This window comes from Pongo abelii, chromosome 9 (genome assembly GCF_028885655.2).
Source record: "Pongo abelii isolate AG06213 chromosome 9, NHGRI_mPonAbe1-v2.0_pri, whole genome shotgun sequence".
Taxonomy (NCBI): domain Eukaryota; kingdom Metazoa; phylum Chordata; class Mammalia; order Primates; family Hominidae; genus Pongo; species Pongo abelii.
This window is the reverse complement of record NC_071994.2, coordinates 76,835,789-76,863,358: the sequence shown is the minus strand read 5'-3', so window position 1 is coordinate 76,863,358 and position 27,570 is coordinate 76,835,789. Positions and strand designations below refer to the sequence as shown.

The 27,570-nt window shown below is 38.7% G+C and overlaps 1 protein-coding gene and 1 long non-coding RNA gene across 3 annotated transcripts in view; one reads left to right on the top strand and one right to left on the bottom strand.

Moving 5' to 3' along the window:
• RNF169 (ring finger protein 169) overlaps window positions 1-27,570 on the bottom strand; it is an 87,577-nt gene that overhangs the window by 25,013 nt on the left and 34,994 nt on the right. For both annotated transcript variants that reach the window (XM_054524830.2, XM_024255113.3), the window contains exons 2-3: window positions 27,366-27,439; window positions 6,758-6,904 (exon numbers count right to left, since the gene is read on the bottom strand). In XM_054524830.2, the coding sequence (XP_054380805.1) occupies window positions 6,758-6,904; window positions 27,366-27,439 (221 nt within the window). The remainder of the gene's footprint in view (window positions 1-6,757; window positions 6,905-27,365; window positions 27,440-27,570) is intronic.
• LOC134762102 (uncharacterized) lies at window positions 24,455-26,528 on the top strand. The gene is made up of 2 exons (XR_010141738.1): window positions 24,455-25,195; window positions 25,760-26,528. It is a non-coding gene; the product is annotated as an uncharacterized LOC134762102 (long non-coding RNA).

Below are 27,570 nucleotides of genomic sequence, written 5' to 3'. Positions count from 1 at the left end.
CTCAGATCTAACTCTTCCCGTTTATATTCATGGTCATTGCCTTACCTTAGATTCTTATCATCTTTTGCCTGGACTACTGCAACAATCTACTTACTGGTCTCATTCTCTTCAGGCTTTCTTCTCTCTAATACCCTCCACAGCACCAAGAATTATCTTTCCAGCAATCACTCCCCTGCTTAACTGCTGGTGACTTCAGGGTAAGGTCTAAATGCCTCAGCCTGATACTACAACCTTCACAAACTAGACCTAACCTTCTTTCACAGCTTTTCCCCCACCAGTTCCCACACATGGAACTCCCTGAGCTCTAGTACAACCAAACTACTTTTTACACTCCACACGTACCACAGTCTTTCAAAACCTCTATCTACCCATTTGGATATGCTACACCCTTTGCCTAAAATTCTGTCTGCGCTCTCTGCCTATACTAATTGGCCTTTCAGAGTCATCTAAAATATCACTTTTTCTGTAAAGGCTTCCAAATTATCCTAGAGTTAGTTTTTCCATCTTGTTTATATCCATTCATTTATTGTTGTTTTACTTTGGAGTCCCTTTTTAGAGTCTTTCCAATTACATTAGAAACATCTTAGAGGTATGTCTTTTACATATAATGTAATGAAGTTTTGCCTCATTATTAAACATGAGAGTCTTTTTCTTTTAATGGATAGCAACTAATAACACTGAACTGTAGCTTCTTATTTAGGGATCTGTTCTGCTTTATGCAATGAGCCCTGTGAGAGCAAGTGACCATCTTTTTAAAATATTTCCAATACTGTTATATAGTAGGTAAATAAGAACTGTCTGCTCAGCTGATGATTAACCAATTATCTAATGATCAAATGATTATCAAAGTAAGAGTTGTAGATGTAGGCACACAAGGCATCATATGGCTCCGAGTACCCTGCATTCCTGAAATGCTTTGTTTTTCTCTAGGCTGACAGGCACAGCAACACAATAGACTATATTTCCTAACAGTTGGCCTTTGAGAGAGATTTGAAGAATTACAATTTATAGAGAGGGCTTTCAATTTTGTAGGGTATCGTTCCTCAGAGAACTCTGTTGTACAAAATATTCAACGAAGAAACTTTAATAGCACCAACCCATTATCAAATTTTATATAATATTCTCTTCTCAACTCTAGAAAAAAGAAAAGCTTTGATACCAATGGACTCAACAGGGAATAATGGCAATTTCTGTCTATATAAACCTCTCTTCATAATTAAATCAGTACCAAGTAAAAAGTGTTCAAATCCTAGCTCTGTCAGCTATCACTGTCACTGTGGGTTAGTTGTTGCTTCATCTTCCTGAGCCTCAGTTTCCTCATGTGTAAAATGAAGGACGACTCTATACTATATCGATTGTGACAGGCCATTAAAAATACCTAGAGTACATTAGCTAACATGTAATAAGTGCTCAAAAAGATAGATTTTATTTGTATTAACTTCAAAACTATTAATCTTTTAAGAAAAATTTCCGTTTTATAACAGATATATGCCAAGTTCCTTTTTTTTTTTTTTTTATGGAGACCGAGTCTCACACTGTTGCCCAGGCTGGAGTACAGTGGCACGATCCCGGCACACTGCAACCTCCGCCTCCCGGGTTCAAGCGATTCTCCTGCCTCAGCCTCCTGAGTAGCTGGGATTACAGGTGCCCACCATCACACCCGGCTAATTTTTGTATTTTTGGTAGAGACGGGGTTTCACCATGTTGGCCAGGCTGGTCTTGAACTCCTGACCTCAAGTGATCTGCCCGCCTCGGCCTCCCAAACTGCTGGGATTACAGGTGTGAGCCACCGCGCCCAGCGCCAAGTTCCTTTCAATTATTGCAAAATAAATTACATTACAAATATATAACTAATGATTCAGACAAAAGCTCTCCCACCCCTCTAACATTTCTATTCCCAATATTTACCCCTCATCTTTCATCTTTGATAAAAATAAGCCCCAAGGTACTATGGATTCCTAAAATGGTACAAAGCATGCATAAATTAAATCCTTGCAGTGACATCTAAAACAATGTTGTACCTTAAAAAAAAGTAAAAGAAAGATAATACTCAAAGTTGGCAAGATGTGAGGAAATTAGTTTAGTACTCCTCACGTACTACTGGTGGGAGCATAATAAACCTATAATAAATATAAACCTTCTGGAGGGCAACTGTAATAAACACCAAAGATGTTAAAAAGAACACTCTTTTTGACCTGGTCACTCTACTTCTAGTAATTTATTCTAAGGAACTAATAAGAAAAAAATGAGACAAGTGGATTCCATCACAATGGTGTTTAAGATAGCAAAATATCAATAAAAGATTACTTAAATAAATTCTACAGTCAAGAATATTATAAGACCACTGAATAATGATGTGGATTCTTTATTTACACACAAAAAAACAGGCCGGGCATGGTGGCTCACACCTATAATCCCAGCACTTTGTGAGGCTGAAATGGGTGGATCACTTGAGTCCCAGAGTTCAAGACCAGCTTGGGCAACACAAGTGAGACCCTGTCTCTACAAAAACAAAAACTTTAAAAAAAACTAGTCAGGCATGTAATAGGCGCCTGTGGTCCCAGCTACTTCAGAGGCTGAAGTAAAAGGATCGCTTGAGCCCAGGGGCTTGAGGCTACAGTGAACTATGATCATACCACTACACTCCAGCCTGGGTGACATAGTGAGACCCTGTCTCCAAAAAAAAAAAAAAAAAAAAGGCAAGAAAGAAAGAACACCTACAATGTATTTTTTTGTTTGTTTGTTTTTGAGACAGAGTCTCGCTCTGTCACCCAGGTTGGAGTACAGTAGTAGCGTGATCTCAGCTCACTGCAACCTCCACCTCCCAGGTTCAAGCAATTCTCCTGCCTCAGCCTCCCAGTCTCCCAAGTAACTGGGACTACAGACACGTGCCACCATGGCCAGCTAACTTTTGTATTTTTTATTAGAGACAGGGTTTTGCCATGTTGGTCAGGCTGGTCTTGAACTACAGACCTCAGGTGATCTGCCCACCTCAGCCCCCAAAGTGCTGGGATCACAGGTGTGAGCCACCACATCTGGCCAATATCCACAATTTAAGATGAACTAAAACAGGTTATAAAACAGTATCTAGGCCAGGCGCAGTGGCTCATGCCTGTAATCCCAGCACTTTGGGAGGCTGAGGCGGGTAGATCACGAGGTCGAGAGATCGAGACCATCCTGGCTAACATGGTGAAACGCCATCTCTACTAAAAATACAAAAGATTAACTGGGCGTGGTGGCACATGCCTGTAGTCCCAGCTACACAGTAGGCTGAGGCAGGAGAATCGATTGAACCTGGGAGGCAGAGGTGGTAGTGAGCCGAGATCACGCCACTGCACTCCAGCCTGGCGACAGAGCGAGACTCCGTCTCAAAAAACAAAAAAAACAAACAAAAGAAAAACAGTATGTATACTAGGTTACATTTTCTGAAAAGAAAAACAATATATGGTGTGTATTTATATGTTCTTAGAAATGAACATATCTATATGTTCTATATGTTCATATGGTACATATCTATAAGGATATGTACCAAAACGTTTATAGGGATCATTTCTAGGTTGTCGGATGACAAGTAATTTTTCCCTTTTTGCTTTCTAGTCTTTAGTATAACCATAACTGCTGTATCAAATTGTTTTCTAATAATTCGCATTATTATTGGATTAAATGTACCATAACAAATTGTAATAAATTAAACACTGTGCTCACTTTATTTCCATTCTAAAAAAAAAACAGATGATAATCTGCTTCTAGAGTAAGCTCCTTCCTCCTTCCATTCAAATTTAGTTTCATAAACATGTATCAAACACTTCCAGTGTGCAGGGTACTACACTACAGGAGATTTAAATGGATAAGACTTTTCCTATACTCAACAAACTTACAATCTAGTAGAGAAACACAAACACAAAAAACCATGATGTAAAGGAAAATGACAGAACTCTTGTAAAAGTTACAAAGTGGGGGTTTGGGGGAGTAGCTGATAGAAGTGGAGAAACAGAAGAGGAATTCCTATAGGCTTCATGAATGTGACAGCTTTTGAACTGGACATGGAGAGATAAATAGCCTTCCAAAGGTAAGCTGGATGGCATTTCAATGAGATGAAAATTGCAAGAGCAAAGACCTTGAAAAGGGAAAGCACAGTGTATGTATTTGGGGGAAAGCAAATAGATACTCCTTAGAGTTTTGGGGTATAAGCAAGGATGAAAACATAAGCTAGAATCACACTGAGGGCCTAAATGTTGGGGTGAAGAGTCTTCATTTAATTTCACAAGAAAAGAGGAGTCATTAAAATTTTGGGGACAGGAGAGTGAAATGATCAGTCTCGCTCTAATCACAATAGTTTCTATATAAAAAATAATCCTTTGGTCAGCTTTCTTAAGATTCTTTTGGGTCTCAATTTGAATGTAGTCTGGCCAAACTAAATGGAATTATTTGCTCAACACTGAAAACTCTTAAATTAGAGCCATTTAAAAGTCCTCCAAAATATAAAAGCAGCCCAGGCACACTGGCATGATCATGCCTGTAATCCCACACTTTGGAAAGCTAAGGTGGGAGGATCCCTTGAGCCCAGGAGTTTGAGACCAGCCTGGGCAACATAGGGACACCCTCATCTCTACAAAATAAAAAAAGTAAAATAAAAATTGGCCAGCCATGGTGGTACACAGCTGTGGTCCCACCTACTTGGGAGGCTGAGGAGAAAGAATTGCTTGACCCTGGGTGGTCGAAACTATAGTGAACCATGACTGTGCAACTGCACTCCAGCTTTGGCAACAGAGCAAGTCCCTATCTCTAAATAAATAAACAACAAAAAAAACTATATAAGAAAACAGAAAAAAAGGCAAAAATCACAAAAATCTAAAACTTGACACATTCATAGGTCAGGCTTTATTCAATGCATTTGTAAAACTGGCTGTTATCAAGAACAAATCAGAATTTGTACTTTCTGATTCCTTTTAAGATTAAAATTAGGTGGATGCACTTGATTTCTATTTCAAAAATGGTAGTGGCAAATGCAAAAATAATTAGAGCAATTTCCTAGTCTTGGTATGATCTAGGAACAACAGGTTATTTCTATCAAAGGACCATAGTTAAGGGTCAGCTCTCTCTATCAAGGCTAGTTTATCCTTCTGGGTTGTTCTGCCTGAGGACCCTAATGGGTAGAACTGTCAGGGTAAAGAGGTAGAGCCGCGGTCTTCAGGACTACAGACCACAGCTGGAGCTACTAGTCATACAACATACTACATACACAAGACCATCATAGAGCTTATTCTTGTCTAGCTAAACTGTAGCCTAATAGCAGTCTTTTTTGCCCTCTGTGGTTTCTAATGTTCAGAGCATGAAGAGTACACACACACTTCATGCCTGTAAACTGAATCTTTTGGAAGGTTGAAACCCTGTAAAATCTAAGTGGTTGTTTTTAATAATTAAATAATAATTATTATTATAACTAGAATCAGAAGCTGCACATGTATGTGGCACTCAGCAAACACTACTGTCCCAAGAAAGCTTAAAGAATTTCCTTTTTAAGTTCAGGAAAAACACCTTTGCAAAAATAAAACCAAGGCCGGGCAGTGGCTCACGCCTGTAATCCCAGCACTTTGGGAGGCCAAGGTGGACAGATCACTTGAACCCAGGAGTTCAAGACCAGTGTGAGCAAAATGGTAAAACCCTATCTCTACAAAAAATACAACTGGGTATAGTGGCACAAGCCTGTAGTCCCAGATACTTGGGAGGCTGAGGTAGGAGGATGGCTTGAGCCTGGGAAGTTGAGGCTGCAGTGAACCATGATCACACCCCTGCACTCCAGCCTGGGCAACAAAGCAAGACCCTGCTCCAGAAAAATAAAAATAAATAAACCCAGAAGCACAAAGAAATTAAGTAACTTGGCCAAAGTTGTACAAACAGTTACAATGCTGGGACCTGTATAAGAGGTAGACTGCGGATCCAGAGATTTTTTTTTTTGCCTCCACTGTGCTATCTTGCATGTCATTATAGATGGTAAGGCTTTATCGATTCCAGCTGACCAGAAAGACAACCTGAAATATTAACAAGCCTGAATCACAAAATATTTTAAAAGATAGGAGTCTAAAGATGTGCTAAGTACACAAGCAATATATGTCCAATCCAATATGACTTACTAAAGAGATAAAGCTCAATTGTGATTATCCATTTGGTTATAATTAGTGGATCCTCCAAAAGTGCTTCCTTATGTAAGTTAAATACACAACTTGCAACCTTTTCTAGTAATTTACTTGGTAAATAAGTAATGAAACAAACTCAGGCAGGATTTGGCCCAATTAGAAGTCTAATTAAATATAGACAAAGTATCTAAACCTACCTTATATCTAAACTGTGCTGCTTAGGGTATTACAACAAATAAAGGAAAGTAAAATACATGCTTTAAGAAAATCTAGTTGAGGACAGAAGACAATGTACAAATCTTAAATGTCAAATAACACATAAGTCCAAATAACAACATACATATAAATCTAATCACAAGTAGTAAACTATACTAGGTTTTTCCTCTCACTCACCTGCTTTTCCCACTGTTCCTTAATCTTCCCACAAGTCTTAATATCCCATTCAAAAATTATTTTCTCAAGCTCTGGCCTGGACATAAGTTCTTCACTACTCTTAAGCTGCACAGTCAATGACTGTTACTGGTCTCACAGTTTACCAACATAGGTCTTTCAGGTCCAGGTCACCTGGGCTAACCACTGATTTTTGAGGCAGGTATCCATTAAAAAGGTGATTTACTTACACGTTCCAGATTTGTTTTCAGTACTAATGGTTCATCTCTTTTTTTCTGTTCATCCATTTTCCTTTTCCCTGTTTCTGTATCCTCTGGTAACAGCTTGTGGATTTGATCTTCAGAGGGTTTTTCCTCTTGTAACTTTTCTTCTCTCAGCTAAAAATATAAATTATGCAAACACAGTAGTTTTAGACAACTCTAAACTTAAAAACATATTTTACTCTGTAGTTTATTAGAACAAACAGATCACATGGCGTTTCTTATCAGATATAGAGCCCTCTTGATTTCTAAGTAAATCTACTTTTACTTGGCTTTTGCCAAACATACTCTTCAGGGCTAAAGATTTAACTGCTCTGCATTCTTAAGCAATATGAAATCATAAAAGCTAAGAAAATACACGTTATCAAAAAATAAGGTATAGTCACATAGCCAAAAAGGGCTAAGCCTGAAAATCTTCCTTATTCCCATAAGCCAGATCTAACTGCACTGGACTAGAAGAAGAGCAGAGATGGCCACAGAAAGCCAGAGAAGCTGGACGAGGCCTCCTTGGCAACAAAAGAATGACTTAACGCAGTTCTAATGTCCTACGTTTTATGCTCTTATCCTGCAGTTACAGGATAAGTCAAGATACACGGTCTACAAAGAAATTTTGTTCTAATTTTATAATAGTAGAGATGGGGTCTCACTATGTTGCCCAGGCTGGTCTTGAATTCCAGGGCTCAAGCAATCCACCTGCCTAGGCCTCCCTAAGTGCTGGATTACAGGCATGAGCCACTGCACCTGGCTGTACAAAGAAATTTATGGCAGAGAGATATGCTCTTTATTTTGGGGAGGTGGCATGGCATTATCAAAATAGCATGGGCTTTGGAATGAAAACCTTGGTGACCGTGAGCAAAGGAAGCATCATTTGCTTGTCTTCAAAAGAGGGATAGTGCAACTTACCCTGCAGGAGTAAATGAGATAACAATATAATAGTATTTATTAACAGAGTCTTGCTGTGTACCTATAGTACATCAAGATCCCATTTCTACTTTTTTTCCTTTTTCACTGTCTAGAGTTTTAATAACATTTAAATAAGATGATGTATATCAAAGCAATTATAGGCTACTAATATTTTTAATTATTCTTAAGAAAAAAATTAAGCTAAAGAACAAATAAATATTTTTGATAGGCTGCTGCCTCAGGTTTAAAACAAAACAAAACAAACACACAAAAACAGGAAAAAAAAAACCCACAACAACAATAAACAACAACAAAGCCTTAGTCTTATGTTTCTGATTTCTATAGGTCTGATTTTTGTAAGCCTGAACTAATCTTTAAGATATTAGTCTAATTCATGAGGTTATGAATATGCAAAGAACACCAAACACAATGCTATGCCAGGAGGAGATTAAAATTAAAAAAAGTACCGGCAACTCTGCCCAATCCAAACAGGAACACAGAGGAAAGGAAAGCAAATCCATAGCTGGGGAGAAAACAAAACTATAGTCTACACTAACTGCCCACATAAAAGATTTAAGGTCTTCTGAAGATTTTAGATGAGAAGATCTTATTCAACAACTTGACTACAGGCTATACAAAGGGATGGTTTACTTTTAGAGGACAGAGATGCATAATGGTTCAAAAGAGAACAGGTTTTAGCATCATTGGAATTATCATTTACTCAACTCTACATGTCAGGTGCTTAGCCAAGCACTATGTCTACATTATCTCACTTAAGAAAACTAAGGTTTAAGTGTTAGGTAACGTGTTTAAATTCACACTGCCATAGGCATGGGGATGGAATGCAAATCAAGGTCTATCTCAGCAGTTCTCAACCAAGAATTATTCTGCCTCCCTCCCCAACTTGCCAGAACATTTGGCAAGTCTGGAGACAATTTTGATTGTCACAACTGGGGAAGTGGAGTCTGTGTGCTACTAAACATCCTAAATGCACAGGATAGCCCCCTCCAATATATACATAAATGTTGCTATTTTTAAGAAAACTAAATATTACATTTCCTGTTTTATATATCTTAGTGTTACTTTGTTTGGTGCTTAATGGTGTTAACATACTATGTTCTCTGGCTTTTCTAGTGTTTTAGAATGTATCCTTCTGCCTCCAAATAGTTTACTTTTTTCTTTATTTTATTTTTCAATAGAGATAGAGTCTTACTATGTTGCCCAGGCTGGTCTCAAACTCCTGAGCTTAAATGATCCTCCTGCCTCCCAAAGTGCTGTTATTACAGGTGTCAACCACTATGCCCGGCTTCCTAATAATTTTTACTGCTGCTCTCAAAGTTTTTGACAATGCACTTGTGTTGCTGGCAAACAACATTTTCACTGCAATGCTGAGCCACTGCTAACAGACCATTAGCTAAAAATTTACAAAAGTGAAAAAAATCATGTATCCATTTAAACATTCAAATGAATCATGTTGGTGTTTTCTCAATATGGAGTTCTGTACAAGTTTTTGTTTCTTTGTTTTCATTGCTTTTGGTTGTTATTTATAAGGATTTGAGAACTTGGTCTCTAGAAGAGAGTTTTTATACTGAAAAAGACTAAGGGAGGGTGAGAAAGTAGCATTTTAAACATGAATACAAAATATCAATTGCTGTTGTTTGTTGAACTCTTCTATGTTCTAGGCATTAAGTTTATCAAACTTACCTCATTTAATCCTTAAGGACTCTGTTTGTATTTATCATGACTATTTTATAGAGACAAAAATTAAGACTCAATGGTTATTTCTCAAATCATAGACATTAAATACTGAAGAGCCTGGATTTTAAAGCAAATCATTGGCTTCTGATACCGGTTTCTCAACCTCAGCACAACTGACATGCCAGGCTCTGTAATTCTTTGTTGTGAGGACCAGGGCAGTCTGAGAAGGTTTATGCATGAATACTTCTGCAAGGTGTAGAAGTTAAGGACACAGCAGCATAACCAAAAAAGACAGAGAGCCAATATGAAGTGCTGCAATAGTTGGCCCATTAGTTGGCTACAGGTATATGAAATGTATCTCAAGACTGTCAGTCTGAGGTGAAAAAAAAGGAAGCATGTATCTATTGGCTCCCATATCCCATTGACCAAAGTGTGCCCCATGGAGTGTTAAATACTCCACATTGATTGGCTTGTACAACCTGAGTAAGTGCAGGTACTGCAACAGAGACAACAGAAAAGCCATAGAGCTAAAAAGCAGCAGGACCCTAAACAAGGAGATGGAATGAAGCCATCCACTACTGTAAATGAGGTCATTTTTACTGCTTCCATTTTCAGATGCTAATTACTAGAGAAAAGTTATTGACATCTGCATATTAATCTCATACTCAGCCACACTACTAGGAATATTAAACAATTTATTTCCTGAAAAGAATCTTTACTTTTCCCTTATTAATTTCTAAAACTAAGATTTTTTAAATCAAAGCATAATATACACACAGAAAAGTATACAAATAGTGTAAGACATGATAAATTATCCATTCACCACCACCAAGATCAAGAAACAGTTTATTACCAATACAGCCCTTATGCTTACCCCTCACCCAAAAGTGAGTGAACTATGGTAGAAACCATGATCCTGGCTTCTAACACCAAAAAAAATCATTTTACCTATTTCTGAATTTTATATAAGTGAAGTCTTACATGCTTACTGAATCTTTCTGCCTTCACTCAACATTCTATTTGTGATATTCATCCATGCAGGTACAAATAGTTTATTATTTCTTGTTTTGTTTTATAGTATTCTGTTGACAATAAAACAATTTAACCATCCTATTGTTGATGGATATTTAAGTAGTTTCTATTTTTGGCTATTTATAAATTGAGTGCTAAAAATATTATGGAATATGTATGCAGGTATACACACTGTTCTCTGGAGTGTATCTTAGAACAGAAACTGCTGAGTCATAAGGTATGCAGCCACAGTTTTCCAAACTGGTTGTTCAGATTACACGCCTGCCTCCCCAAAGTAGAATGACAGTTGCTCCCAGACTTGCTGACACTCAGTACTATTTGTCAATTTTAGCCACTTCAATGTGTATATATTGGCACTGCATTATTTTAATTTGTATTTCTCTAATGACTAAAGATGTACAACAGCTACAACAGCTTCACATGTTTATTATGTGGAAATCCTCTTTTATGAAGTGTCTGTTGATATCTTTACCCTTTTTTCTTTTAGATGTTTGTTTTTTTCCTCTAGTAATTTGTAAGAGTTCTTCATATTTTTTGGGTATGAAGCAATTGTCAGGAAAAATATATGAATACACATGTACATATATCTTATATGTATGTACGTGTTTGTGTATATATACATGTACACTTCTTTTCCCTCTCACACAGAAGCTTGACTTTCTCAGTATCTTAGTACAGCTGTCACTTGGAATATGTGGGGGATTGGTTCCGGGACCCCCGCATATACCAAAATCCATGCATACTTAAGTCTCAGAGTAGGCCCTGCAAAACCTGCCTAAATAAAAAGTTGGCCCTCTGTATCTGCAGATTTTGCATCCCATGAATTCTAATTTTCAATCCGTAGGGTTGAAAAAAAAAATGTGCGTATAGATAAACTCACGTAGTTCAAATCTCTGTTATTCACTGGTCAACTGTACTCTTCTGAAAACAAGAAGTATCAGGTTCTGATGCAGTTCAATTTATCAATCTTTTACCTTACGGTTAGTGCTTTTTCTATCCCATTTATAAATGTTGCTTACCCCACGGTCATGAGAATATTCTCCCATGTTATCTTTAACAAGCTTATTATCTGACCTTTCAGTCTACTTAGAATTCATTTTTTATATTAAGACATAACCTACATATAATATGACACATATGGAATGTATAGTTCAATGAGTTTTGTCAAATGTATATATCCATGTAATCATTTCCCTAATCAAGATACGGAGCATTTCTACCATCCCCAGAAAGTCCTTTTGAACCTATTAGCAATCAATCTCTCAAACCACTTAGCCCCAGGCTACCACTAATCTGATTACTATATTAGTTTTGCCTATTATAAAAATATACAGGATGTATTTCTTTGTGTCAAGTTTCATTCACTCTGCATGATACTTTTGAGACTGATTCATCCATGCTACTGAGTTTATTAATAAGACACTCCTTTATACGGATAACATATAACCCATTGTATGAATAAACCACAATTTGGTTATCCACAAGTGTTGGACATTTGGGTTGTTATTTAGTTCTGGGCTATTATGAATAAATCTACTATGGACATTCATGTCACTTTGTGGACAGGTGTTTTTGTTTTGGTTGGCTAAATAGCTACAAGTGGAATTGCTGCATCACACAGTTAAGTGTATGTTTAAATTTACAGAACAACAGCCAAAAGGTTTCCAATGGTGGTTATATTTTATACTCCTACTACTACTGCATGAAAGTGTATCTTATTTTGTGGAATGTCTGTTCAAACCTTTTGTCCTTTTTTTTTAAACCTTACTAGTTAGATTAGCAAGAGTTCTTTATATATTCTGGATACAAGTCCATTGTTAGATACACATTTCTTAACGTCATCGATAGGTTCTCAGAAACTGAAACTTTAAGCAAACAGCGTATAATAAAACAATTTTACCACAGGCTAACTGGTATAAAAGAGTTAAGTTCCTACAGCATATTTCTATTCACAAAAAAACACCAAACTTCTAAATAAAGACCCAACTACTTCTAATATTAAACACTGAGATAAATGAGAGCTACACATACATTTAAGAAAGATAAAAACAAGCAAGGTTTTTATTTTTGGTGAATCAGTGAGTGATAGTGGTTGCAGTGGCGGTGGGTTAAATCAAAGAATACATGTTTGCAAAGAAAAACTCTAAAGAGCACTTCCTACCACCATGCAGTGCAAAAACATGACAGATATGACAGACTCACTGAGCACTTTCGTACTGCATAGTTTATTGTTCTCCATTTGTATGATTATCATATACTTCACAAATTGTTTATTTGTACAAAACTTTGTACTCATTTATTCACTCGTTTCCTAACCTATTTATTCCAGTTCAGGGTTACAGGTGGCCAGAGCCTATCCTAGCAGCTCTGGGCATAAGATGGGAACCAACCCTTGACTGGACACCATTCCATCACAGGGCACACTCACACACATACCCACTCATTCATACTAGGACAATGTAGACATGCCAATTCACCTAACATGCACATCTTTGAGATGTGGGAGGAAACCAGAGTATCCAGAAAAAACCCACACCCATGCAAACTCCATGCAGACAGTTGCCCTGGCTGAGAAGTGATTTTTTTTCTCTCATCAATGTCATAATGAAATGATGTTGAACAAAATAACATCATTGTTGAACAATGACCTGCTGTATATAGTATATGATATGGGTCCAATTTCATTCTCTCACTGTATTCTTAAATTCTCTTCATGCAAGGGCAGAAATGCCTGTACAATATTTACTGCCAATCCACATATCTTGAATAATGCTCATTTCCTCATGAAAAATTATTAATATTTATCTTCATAATTGTTTATCAACATAATTACTGAATCTAGGTGATGGATACATGGAGGTTCATTTTTATTATTCTTCCCAGTTTTATGTCTGTTGAATATTATAAAAATAAAAAATTCTGAGATCATTTATAACATCTGTTATGTTTGTTAACAAACCTCAGGTGCTGGGTGATGATTAAAATAATTGATGGGCTTATAGGAGCCTATGAAGTGAAAATTCTGATTATAATCTTTTAAATACTAAGTAACTACTCCAGAGTGTATATTCCCTGTTAGTACTTAAGATGTTAACTAGCCATCCTTGGAATACAGACTAAAACATATATACACGCCACACTATTTCAAATAAGGCATTTTAAAATATATTTCATAACACCCAGAACATATCTCATATCTCTATCACAGACTTCTAATATAAATTACTTTTGTTTGGTCGGGCGAAGTGGCTCACACCTGTATCCCAACACTTTGGGAGGCCGAGGCAGGCGGATCACTAGGTCAGGAGATCGAGATCATCCTGGCTAACACGGTGAAACCCCGTCTCTACTAAAAATATAAAAAATTAGCCGGGCGTGGTGGCGGGCGCCTGTAGTCCCAGCTACTAGGGAGGCTGAGGCAGGAGAATAGCGTGAACCCGGGAGGCGGAGCTTGCAGTGAGCGGAGATTGCGCCACTGCACTCCAGCCTGGATGACAAAGCAAGACTCCATCTCAAAAAAAAAAAAAAAAAAAAAAAAAATTAGCCTGGCGTGGTGGTGGGTGCCTGTAGTCCCAGCTACCCAGGAGGCTGAAGCAGGAGAATGGTGTGAACCAGGGAGGCAGAGCTTGCAGTGAGCCGAGATTGCCCCAATGAACTCCAGCCTGGGTGACAGAGCAAGACTCCGTCCCCACCTCCCCAAAAAAAAAATTACTTGTGTTCAATTACTTGTTTTCAAATCCCTTTTCCCCCAGATACTGTGAGCTTTTTTTAATCAGCAACCTATGCATCCTTGATTTCCACTTCCCTACTTGAGTTCCAGATACAGGGTCTGTGTTCAATAAGCTCAGTTCCGCAAATATTTACAATGCATCAGATTCTATGTGTTAGGCAATTTTTTAGTGCTGAGACTACAGTCTTGACCAAAAATGACAAAGTTGTTCACAAGCAGAATGCTGTTGAAGTAAGATTGGACTATTTTTTTTTTGAGACAGAATCTCACTCTGTTGCCCAGGCTGGAGCACAATGGCACAATCTTGGCTCACTGCAACCTCCACCTCTCGGGTTCAAGCCAGTCTTGTGCCTCAGCCTCCCAAGTAGCTGGGATTACAGCTGTGCACCATCGCGCCTGGCTAATTTTTGTATTTTTAAAGATGAGGTTTTGCCATGTTGGCCAGTCTGGTCTCAAACTCCTGACCTCAGGTGATCCGCTTGCCTCGGCCTCCCAAAGTGCTGGAATTACAAGCGTGAGACACCACGCCTAGCCTGGACTAACTGATTTTTATAAACGGTCTTTCCAACAAAGATATTTTTTGACACAAACCATACCTGTTGTGGTGTCTGTTCCATGCTTTGTGAGGAACTACTGTACTCTCAATTCCACTATAAAAGGTAACCAACCAGACGGTGCCATGGGTATTGGGCTTATAGGGGGCAGTGCTGCTCAATGGTACTTTAAAGACTAGAGCTTATATGTCCATAAGTTTCTGATTTTCTTATCTCAACTGGTTAAATGGATCACCATCCAATAATAGTATACTAAAGAAATAATTTGGGAGCACTGTAGAACCACAGTCTCATGGTGTTTAATTAATCTTTCTCCTGACAAGAGGTAACAGGTTTTTCCTTATAAAATAAAATGATGCACATTAAACAGTAAATTATGAGTTATGAACATTTTACTCATGTTCTGGTTATCTCTGGGCCGATGGTTCTCAAACTGGGACCCTACATTCTAAGGGGGTTTCACAAGCTAATAATGGGAATCTTTAAGTTAATTTTTAACGTATTTTTAAAAATCTAACAAATCAGACACTTATAGTCCATAAGGTTGTCTCTATTAAATATCGTCCTCTTTGCTTTTTAGAGACAGAGTCACTATGTTGCCAAGGCTCCAGTGATCCTCCCACATCAGCCTCCCGAGTAGCTGGGATCATAGGTGTGCACCACTGTGCCTAGCTTAAGTATCACCATATTAACAAGTAGGCTGAATACATTTTTTGTTGATATCTAGAGCTTTTTCTTTAATAGAGCTATTAAAATACTTTAAATTCATATAGGGGTCATGAAAGGAATATAATACAAGCTGGTAAAAAAAAGCTGGAGACCACTGCTTCAGAATCACTGATTCAGAACATAAACTAGTTAATCAAACTGGTGTCAGAACATTTCAATTTACTTTGGTATCTAGAGCAATTGATGCTTTATATCCTCTGTTTCCTGGACTCTCACTTGGCACTAACAGCTACGGCTTCTACAGGGTCTGACTGGTGACTATTGCTGATGCTGTCCACAAAAACAATGTATTTGGGGTGAAACGACTACTCTTAGCTCCTGTTTACAGCATCCTGAACTCACAGCAAATGATCTCTTGCATACAAGGCTAACGTGCATAAAAGCCATAACTTTTACTTGATAAATCACATAAATAGCACCAAAGCATCTGACTTGCTCTTATGATTCTTACCTAATTCTAAAGAAATCACATTTATGATACTATGTTCTCTTCACTTTAAATTCTAGACCACTTTCAAATTAAATGTTAGATTTAGAATTAAGCGTATCTAAATATTTATGCCAAAATAATATTTTATCAATTTTCCCTTATGTAATAAGATATTTAAAATTACTTCAATACAAGTTTTAAATTATTACAGGCATTTTGTAGATAGGCATATAAAATGAATTGCAGGCATCCAAGTTTACATATAAATTGAACCAGCAGATATATTATCAGTCATATGTTTAGCTGCCAAGCCTAAAGGCTAAATGAAGAGGGGGACACTCGCTTATGGGAAGCAGAAAGAGCTCTAAGTAATCAACTGTAAAAAGACAAAGACACACCTTCACTGTCCAAGTTCAAGAAAATTGAGAATTCATTTGTGTTTCATATCAGTAACTTGCCAGCCTCCAACTATGACTTTTTGAGTTTTCCGTTTCTTACCCAAAGGCAGCAAATAAATGGCAGCAACAGAAGGAATTACTTTGTGCTAGATTTTTTAGAATTCCAAATACTAAATATTAATAATACTTATATACAGTTTACTGTGGATCAGGCACTATTTTACAATAACCCTATAAGCTTGGTACTATGATGTCTATTTTACAGACCAGAAAACTAAGACATGGAGAACTCAAATAGCTTGCCCAAATTCACACACTATTAAGTGGCAGAGCCAGGATTTGAACTCAAGTAGTCAGCTCTTAATCACACTACTGTTTCTCAGCTTAGGGTAAAATATCTACATCATCTGTATTATGATTTGTTGAACATCTGCATTTTTTAAAAAGTTTGCAATAAACAAAAAAGTTTACTCTCAAATGTAAACAGCAAATAAGACCTTAAACCCTGATTTGAATCTGGAAAAATATAACCAAGTTTGCAATTTTAGAGGAACAATCATTACTGAAAGCAGATTACTTGTGAGTTTTTAAACAAATTTGGCTAGAGATGGGTATTTTAAAAATCAGTTTATCTTATGGAATCTTTTTTACATATTATATTTTTAAAAGTTATTTCTGACTCTTGAATGGTTTTGGATTTAGGGAAAATATTGGCATATATGTGATATATTACAATATTTTCTATAATTCTATATAGCCATTAAAAATGTTGACATAGATCTATATTAATATGGAAAACTTCATATGAGATGCTAAATTTTAAAAGGGCCGTAAAAGTGGCATGCATAATGTGATCTAAAATCTATTTTTTAAAAAGTCTTAAGCTTAAATTTTTGATAAACATTTAAACATGTTTATTAAGTGGCAGGATTACTGGCGATTTTCGCTTTCTGCTTTAAAACTTTTTCATAACCTGAAGGTTTTTTCCCAATTAACAGAAATGCACAATTCTGCTTATGTTCATAAGCAGAAAAAAATAAAGCTATTATAATTTATTAAAAGCTTCACTCATTACATATTTTAACAAAATATTTTATTTTATACTAGAGACAACAGTTGCAACAGCTTCTGGAAAATTCCTTAATTTGGCTTCCAAGTAGTAGTTAAATGATTTTATTAATACTTAAACCATAAAAATAATTACACTAATATAGTAACCTTATAACTACTGATCTTGACCCTAAACAATAAGACGAGGAAAAACAGCACACTGCAGAAATAACCTGAGTAACCTGCTATTCTAATTGAATTTGATCGTGTTTTGAATGCTCCAAGTGTGTTCTTTTCTTTGAAAAGCACATTATTTGATAAAACTGGTTCTCCACATCTGGGTAGTTATAAATAGCAAAAGGAGACAACAACCATATCTAATGTTCTTGGATTCTGAACATCCTATAAATTAACTGTTCTTCCCCCATGTAGTTAAAATTTAAACATTCTATTGAGAATTTTTCCTTCTCCTTAATACCACACCTGTTACCTGCACATCTTAAAAATATACTATGAGATTCTGTACTTATTTTCTGGTTCTAGAAAGAGATATGCTAGCACATGCTAAAAGTGGGCATTTCTTCAAACATTACGTAAGATTTCAAAAGAAAGAAGAAAAACTAGCAATAGTGTAGCAAAAAAAAAAAAAAAAAAAAAAAACACTGGAAATCTTTTTATTTTTTTTGAGACAGGGTCTTGCTCTGTTGCTAAGGCAGGAGGGCAGGGATGCAATCACGACTCACTGCAGCCTCAACCTTCCAGGCTCAAGCAATCTCCCCAGCTCAGCCTCCTGAGTAGCTGAAACCACAAGCATGCATGCCATGCCCGGCTAATTTTTTAAAAAATTTTTTGTAGTGACGAGGTCTCACTACTATCAGGGAATCTGTCCTGATATTCATGTAGGTTCTTTTCCGTTTTCCTTAAGCATTGGCCAGCTTGAGAAATAGAGGGACAGAGTACAAAAGAGAGAAATTTTAAAGCTGGGCATCCGGGGGAGACATCACATGTCACTAGGTTCCATGATGCCCCACAAGCCGCAAAAACCAGCAAGTTTTTATTAGAGATTTTCAGAAGGGGAGAGAGTGTGCGAATAGGTGTGGGTGACAGACATCAAATACTTAACAGGGTAACAGAATATCACAAGGCAAGTGGAGGCAGGGCGAGATCACAGGACCACAGGACCGAGGCGAAATTAAAATTGCTAATGAAGTTTCGGGCACCATTGTCATTGATAACATCTTATCAGGAGACAGGGTTTTGAGATCAACCGGTCTGACCAAAATTTATTAGGAGGGAATTTCCTCTTCCTAATAAGCCTGGGAGCGCTATGGGAGACTGGAGTCTATTTCATCTCTGCAGTCTCGACCATAAGAGACAACCACGCCCAGGCGGGCCAGTTCAGAGACCCACCCCCAGGTGGGTATTCTCTTTCTCAGGGATGTTCCATGCTGAGAAAAAGAATTCGGCGATATTTTTCCCATTTGCTTTTCAAAGAAGAGAAATATGACTCTGTTCTGCCCGGCTCACTGGTGGTCAGAGTTTAAGGTTATCTCTCTTGCTTCCTAAACATTGCTGTTATCTTGTTCTTTTTTTAGGGTGCCCAGATTTCATATTGTTTAAACACACATGCTCTACAACTTGTGCAGTTAATGCAATTATCACAGGGTCCTGAGGCGACATACATCCTCCTCGGCTGACAGGATTAAGAGATTAAAGTAAAGACAGGCAGGGAAATCACAAGGGTATTGACTGGGGAAGTGATAAGTGTCCATGAAATCTTTGCAACGTATGTTTAGAGATTGCAGTAAAGACAGGCATAAGAAATTATAAAAGTATTAATTTGGGGAACTAATAAATGTCCATAAAATCTTCACAATCCACGTTCTTCTGCCATGGCTTCAGTCAGTCCCTCCGTTTGGGGTCCCTGACTTCCCACAACACACTATATTGCCCAGGCTGGTCTCGAACTCCTGGGTTCAAATGATCCTTCTACCTCAGCCTCCCAAAGTGCTGGGATGTGAGCCACTGTGCCCAGCCAAATCCCTAGAAATCATAAAATATATCTAGCTGTATCATGAACCAGCCATATATACATCCTTCACAAGTCATTTCTAGTAAGAGAAGGAACTGTGAAACTAGATGATTAGAAATTCAATTAGATAAGTACTTGGTGAAGAGCTATGTGCAAGATATTAGATACAGTGGAGTTAAAGAGACTAAAACAAACAGATCTTGAAAGATTTATAATCGAATAAGAAAAAGCTTTTAAAAATAATCTGCTTCTTCTGTGGTATAACAACGTATTTTAAACTTTCTAGATAAATAAAGCTACTTTTTAAATAAATAAATAAAAATAAGAAAAAGGCCATCTCAACATTCAGTTCACGATACGCTACATAGCGAAATGGATTTAAGTGCAATGTTCGTTTTAATAAAGTATTTTATATTAATATTTTACAGTTCAAGGCAGTAAGTTAATAAAAGGCAACTTTAAAATGTAATTTCGAAGATAATTAGGTCCTAAAAGTTTACTTACCTTTAAAATATCCCTTCACAAGTTAATGACTGCCTTATAGAGCTACTAATCACTTCAGTAACCCATTGACTATATCTGACTGGTCTGTTCTCTGGCTAAGGACTAGAAAACTGCATGCTTATTACTACTTGAATAATTCAGCCCACAATGGGGAGAAAATACTCCTTGAAAATGAACCAGAAGGCCAGGGAAGGTGGTACATGCCTGTAGTCCCATCTACTCAGCCAGCTGAGGCGGGAAGATTGATTGAGGCCAGGAGTTTGAGTCTGTAGTACACACCTGTGAATAGCCAACGCATTCCAGCCTGGACAACATAGCAAGACCTCATTTACTTTTTTAAAAAAAGAACCAGAACAGAGGAAGAAAAAAAGAAAATGGATAGGTCGGGAAACCAATCCAAAGAAAGCCTAAGCCACTCATATGCTCCACAGAATAACTGAAAGCAGTTCACCTTTCCCAATGTAGAAACCTGGAAAATGAATAGTCTAGAAGCAAGGCTGCTTTTCCCCCACCTTCAATCTTTTCCCCCACCTTCAGTCTTTCAGAGTCCAATGATTCAAAGAAGACAAGACCATCCTGGATTATATGTTTCCCAAATCAAAACAAAGCAACTATTATTGAACCATGAAGTCAAAGTTAAGCATCTAACAACCAAAGCAGAAGAAATAATGGTGTAAATAATAAGCTTAATTCAACCAAAAATAACATTTTTAGAGATAAATCTGTTTCAAAAGACAAAGATGGCTAAGTCTTATATAGATTGAAAACATTAAAAAAAATCAATACTGAAGTAATTTCTTCCTAGAATTTTTTCATTTCAACATGCATTAACTGCACATCCTTACATAACAAGAACCAATACTACAAAATCCTTTCCATTAAGATATATATCAAGATGAAGGACTGAGCATGTGCTAACACTCTCCTTCCATTTAAAAACACCATAAAATGTCAGAAAACTTTTAATAGAATAAATATATAATAGAATGGAAAAACAACAACAAAAAAGCATGCCATTAGCAATCAAGATCACAAATACCCAAAAGATAGAACTGGTTTTCAGATTTAAATCTTATAAACAAGAAATCATGGAAAACATACAAATGGTCGATTAACATAAATGCTACTCCTCTGTAGTAATCAAGGAAATGTAAATTAAAACAATGAGATATTTTAATCTAGCAGATACTAAAATATCAAAACAATGAAAAAGGTTTGGCAAGGATTTGAGGAAAATGGACTCTATACTGCTGTCGAGAGAGTAAGTTGAAAAAGCCTTTTTAAAAGGCAATTTGTTAACATCCAACAAAACCATGTCTGCTTTTTTTATTTTAATTTTTTTTTTGAGACAAGATTCTTACTCTGTCACCCAGGATGGAGTGCAGTGATGCAATCACAGCTCACTTCAGCCTCAACTTCCTGGGCTCAAGCAATCCTCCTGCCTCAGCCTCCCGAGTAGCTAGGACTACAGGCACGTGCCACCATGTCCAACTAATTTATTTTTTGTAGAGATAGGGTCTCACTATATTGCTCAGGCTGGTCTCAAACTCCTGGGCTCAAGAGATCCTCCTGCCTCAGTCTCCCAAAGTGTTGGGATTACGACCATGAGCCAATGTGCCCAGCCTCTTACCATTTCCCACTTTCACTTCTAGGAATTTAAGTGAAGGGATTGTATTTGCCCACATATGTTTGTGGGTGCTCAGCACAGCATTCCTTTAAAACTGGGGGAAACGGGCTGGGCCTGTAATCCCAACACTTTAGGAGGCCCAGGAGGGAGGACTGCTTGAGCCCAGAAGTTCAAGTCCAGCCTGGGCAACACACTGGGCATGGTGGCATGTGCCTGTAAACTCAGCTACTTGGGAGGCTAAGGTGGGAGGATCACTTGAGCCCAGGAGACAAAGGCTGCAGTGAGCTGAGATCACACTACCACACTCTGGCCTGGGTGATAGAGTGAGACCCTGTCTCAAAAAAAAAAAAAAAAAAAGTATCTATATTAAAAACATACATACCACCCCCCCACCCAAAAAATATGCTGTTCAGTGGAAAAAGGAAGTCACCAAATAGATTGTATTATTTCTCAAAAATCCTTCCTTCTGGCCAAGCATGGTGGCTCACACCTGTTATCCTGACACTTTGGGAGGCAGAGGCAGGAGGACTGTTTGAGCCCAGCAGTTCAAGACCAGCCTAGACAACACAGCAAGACCCTCATCTCTACAGAAATAAAAACTTTTCAAGTGTCCAGTCATGGTGGTGTGCTCCTATACTTCCAGCTACTCAGGAGGCTGAGGCTTGGATCACTTAGAGCCCAGGATCCAAGACTGCAATGAGCTACGATTGCAACACTGCGCTCCAGGCTGAGCAAGAGAGAGAGAATATCTCTCTTCAAACAACCAACCAACCTAGCCTCTCTGAAGTATTTAGCCTTAGACTATAACACTCATGACCCCTCTCTGTCACTCTCCTTCATTCACAGAAAAACTTGGCACTTAAATTTTAATTTCTCTCCAACTACTCCAGTGATCATTCCTGAAGGTCTCAATATTGGTATACTCTCTCAGTTCCTTCACCTCCTCCTTAAATACATCTTTTTCTCCATCCTATTTCAGCTATCTACTCCATGGTCATACCCTAAACTTTGTGATATCCATAACTAAACTATCTCCCAAGGCTCACATTTAAGTCTTTTATATTGAGACCACCACTTCCTAGCTTTCCAGCTTTATTTATATATGCTAGCGATCCTACTTTTACAATTTTCACCATCAAAGTTTCCAATCCATTGACCCTACAACTAACTCTTTCACTGTCTATCACATCCTTCATGTCCTCAATTTTCCCCTTAACCTAGATCCATCATCGAAAACTGTAACAACTTCCTTGTATACACCTCCAAGTCCAACTACTGCATCTCTCCATCACACTTCTGACAAAATTCCAAGCCAAATTAAACCCAACATATTGCTTACTCTCAAAGTGTCCTAACTAGTCTTATTTCCATTGTTGTCCCAGGAGACAGAGGCAGCTAGTTGCCAACCCAATATCCATTTTCTCCTTCCTTACTAAGAGAACCCTGATTTTACTTAGGAAGTTAATGTTCCTAGCTAAAACACTATGCTTTCCAGCCTCCCTAGTAGCTAGGGGAGTCTGTGATATCCCCAGTGCCTAGCACATACTAGGGGCACAATAAATATTTCATTAACCAATGAATATATATCATGATCTCATTTATACAGAAGACTAAAGTGTATGTATGTGTCTGCATGCATAGGTAAGCATATAAGGGGTCTAAGATAAACACTAAACTATTGATTCTAGGTACTTCTGGGAAGGACAGTGGGAAGAAAGGTAAAAAGGGACTTTCATATTTTGCTGATTATTTTTGCGTTATTTTTCTTATGGTGAAAAAAGACAACTACAACACATGCAGAAAGAAAAAAAATCTAAATATATTTAGAAATATAAGCTTATTCACAGAATGATAAAATTTAGAAACTCATAGTGACCTCAGTAAGCACACTAACTCAAAAGCCTCTGGCTAGAAAGGATGTTAAGAACACAACTCCCTGTCTTTAGTAGGCCCCTCAATCTTGGTTCAGTACTGCTCTACAGTAGTCCCTTACCCCAGCCTGGTGTGTTCCCAAATCTCCCACAGGTAATAGAATCTAGGATTTTTAAATAAAGTAATACCTTTTAAAAGAACTAGAATTAGGGGAATAAAAATTCTTGTTAACTTTTTACAGCCTTTATAAAGGTTTTTACTGTCACTTAAAGTAATGGAGTATACTAAGTGAAAAGTATATTAGTAGCATATCACACATCAAATTAGTAATAATGAGTTGTGTAGAATTAATTTCCACTTATCTTCCTTTGCTCAGTAGAAACTTTTGAAGAACTACTGAGATCTGTTTTAGAAATCATTATATCACTTCAATAAAATCCTTCATTCCCATTTACTGTTAATCCCTGTTCCCACACCCTATCCCAATCGACCACTAATCTACTATCTGTCGCTACTATTTGTCCATTCTGGCCATTTTCTATAAATGGAATCACAACATATAATCTCTTAGATCTGGCTTCTTTCACTTACCATCTTTTTGAGGTTCACCCATGTGGTAGCATGTATCAGTGGTTCACTCCTTTTTATTGCTGAATAGGATGCCATTGTATGCATATGCCACACTAGTGCCTTTTAATGTTATGGCTTAGACTTCCATTTTCCAGGTTGTACAATGGATGTAGGATAACTTGGGTACTTGGGGTGGATGAGAGGGACCGGTAGCTAACTTTTATTTAAGCCAAATGATATAGATGAGTGTTTCTCAAATCCAATCCAGTTTATACAGGATGATATTATCCTGGCTTCACTCAAAAACATTATGGCATCAGCCCCTTTTAAAACCACTGTCCCATACCTCTCCTCTAACAGGAACATAAATCACAGTTCCTCAAGGTTTCCTTCTCTCCCAAGGTTTATAAAAACCCCTACTCTTGCCAGGCACGGTGGCTCACACCTGTAATCCCAGCACTTTGGGAGGCAGAGGCAGGCGAATCATGAAGTCAGGAGTTCGAGATCAGCCTGGCCAACATAATGAAACCCCCTCTCTACTCACAAATACAAAATTTAACTGGGCATGGTGGCACACGCCTGTAGTCCCAGCTACTTGGGAGGCTGAGGCAGGAGAATCACTTGAACCTAGGAGGCAGAGGTTGTGGTGAGCCAAGACTGCACCACTGCACTCCAGCCTGGGCAACAGAGCAAGACTCCATTTCAAAAAAAAAAAAAAAAAAAGCAACCCTACTCTTACTATGTCTTTTGCTTCACCTCCTTTTTCTACCTCCTACTCCTTGTTTTTTCTAAGATTACCTTCCAGCTGATAGCTTCAAAATTTCCACATTTTCAAAATGTCTAACAAGATCTATTAGAAGTAAATATTGTATGTGTACATTCTGAAATTTTGTTTAAGAACCTGTTCTTTTTATGTGGTCCCTGAAAATAATTTCTTTTTCAACAGAAAAAAAACTTTGTAAGTAGTTTTAAAAGAGACAAAAACCTCACAATGCCAATATAAATGAAGCATGAAGAACCAGGTCAACATCTGACACCCTCATTTACAAGCAAAGATCAAAGAACATATAGTAACTAGCCACAGTTTCCTATTATCTTTTCTCTTTAATGTGACCTTGTTAAACACTGATTTTTCATTCAGTGAAAAATACCACAATAGTGATGGCAGCAGCAGCCTGCCTGGAGTGGGCACTGTGAAGATGCCGGCTGCAGTGGGAAAGGCACAGCTGGGGCTGTACGCTCCACGGAGCCGGCAGGAGTCAGCTGGAGCCAGGAACAGGTAGGAGCCATGCCCCCTTCCAAGTTGAAGGGGCGGGATCCCTCCCATGCCGGGTGTAGCTGTAGCCACCCAGCCATGGCTACAGGCATCCCTGTGCTCTTGGGGGCCCAGGATTGCCCCCACTTCCATCCCCCACCCTCACAGGCTCGGAAGTGCCTGCTCCCACTGCCTGGCCTCTTCCCACTCCCAGCACCCATGCCAATCTCAAAGGAAAGTTGTGACCGAGGGAGGTGCTGTCACTACCAAGCTGGGTAGGAGCAGACTCAGGGTGGTGGTGACATGCCAGCGCCCTGCCACCTCGGCCCCCTCCGGACTTTGGGCACCCCAGAGGACAGGAGGAAGGCTGTGGGGGTGCTGAGAGCAGCTTGGCACAGGCCTGCAGGTGCCCCATGGCACAGCCTGGGCACTGTGGGTACTGTACAGGGCAGGTTGACAGTGGCAGGAAGTAGACAGGCTCCTGGGCAGAAAGGGGCAGATCCACCTTCAAGCTGGGGACGACCTGAAGCCGGGGGCTGGGCTGCCAGTTCTGCAGACTGGAGTGAGAACTTACAGTACTTTTTCCAGGCCTGCCCATGGACCAATCAGTATGCACTTCCTCCCCTCTGAAGCCCATAAAAGCCCTGGACTTAGCCAGACTCCGGCAGACATGGGGATGACCTGCCTGTGTAGGGGAGCTGCCTACTGTGGATCTCCTCTCAGCTGAGAGCTGAGTAGATGTCCGGACAACCTGCCTGTGGAAAGCAGCTACCCACTTCAGTCTCTTGAGAGCTGTACTGTCACTCAATAAAGCTTCTCTTCGCCATACTCACCCTCCAGTTGTCCACATACGTCTTTCTTTCTGGACTCAGGACAAGAACTTGGGACCCGCCGAATGGCAGGACAGAAAGAGCTGTAACACAAACGGCTGAAACACATCCCTCACTCACCATGTTGTGGGCAACAAGAAAAGAGAGAAGAGCTGCGGCCCTTCAGGGAGCCCAGACTGAGGTGCTCCCAAGCCAAGGCTGTGACACCCTCTTTGGGGCTCTGCAGTTCCTGGCATCTCCAAGCTTCCAGGCACCACCACGTTCCCCAGTGCCAGCAGTGGAAGCCACTTGCAGTAGTCCTGGTCCAGCCACAGCCTCACAGGAGCCAGTGCCCATGCCAGCACCTGGAGCTCCCCGCCCAGCCACAGCCAGCATGCCTGGCTGTGCACAGCAGCTGGACCCCATGCTCCCTTGCTCACACACCCCTCCCCTCTGCACCTGGCTCACCTTTAGCAGGTGTGGGATCCAGGCTGGTAGTGCAAGCTGAGCACAGGCTGCCAGGATGAGTGGGCAGAATGAGCCCAGCAGGCCCAAGCAAAACTTGGGCAAAGGCACCACCAGCCACAGAGGTTTCCAGGTGGCAAAGCGACACCCCAAGGATCCTGTGACAATAGCATTATTGTCTTGCCTGTATCTTATGATGATGCTTGATCCAGATTAAGTGGATCACTTACATTTATAAAATATTAGATGCCCACATGTAGAATGATTGATCAATTATAAAGGTGAGTGAGGAATGATGGTGCAGGGAGAGGGCTGGGAAAGAATGACACACATCTAGCAACATACTTCTTATTACCAGCCTTTTTTAAGTCTTAATTCTCTAGGTGATTCCCAGACAATTAGTTTGAAAACATCATAAATACGATGATATGGACACAGATAAAAGCTTTCCCAAGGGTAAATGTTTTCTAACTAGGAAATTATTTCACTATCCCCTTACTGACCTACATGACAGTTCTTTTGGAGTATTTAATGGAGTGAGCAATAACGGATAACACCAGCTACATGTAATTAGAAGAACCTTGTGAGATAAAGAAAAATAATACAATTATTAGCAAGGGCACCTCTTAAAAGTACCAAGAATAATTCTCTAGTGGCCAGTTATTGCAGCTGGCATGCGACAGGCTCTGTGAACTATATCTTCATCTTTGAAAAGACAACTAAAAAGGGAATCTTGGGTTAAAGTTTGCTCTACTGCCATTACAGCTCCAAATCTAACTAGGCTGGTATAAGGTAGTGTGAAGAAAGGCTCTGCATTATAAATTTTTTAAAACCTGGTAAATCAAGATTCCCACTAAGCATTCTTTAATGTCATTATTTCAATCTACTTTAAGAAAATGAATGACATGATAATACTATACCTTTCTCAAGCTTTCATATTCCTCACGAAGTTCCCCAGGCTTGCTTAATTTGATTGGTGCTCTGAATATAAAGTCTGAAAGAAAGGGAAAAGAAAATACTTTTTAAGAGGACTTTCTAGGAAGACCCATAGGAGGCACAATACATGTGGGTTATATAAATAGATGATAAAAATCAAAGCTAAGAACAGAATAAACGATAAGTCTT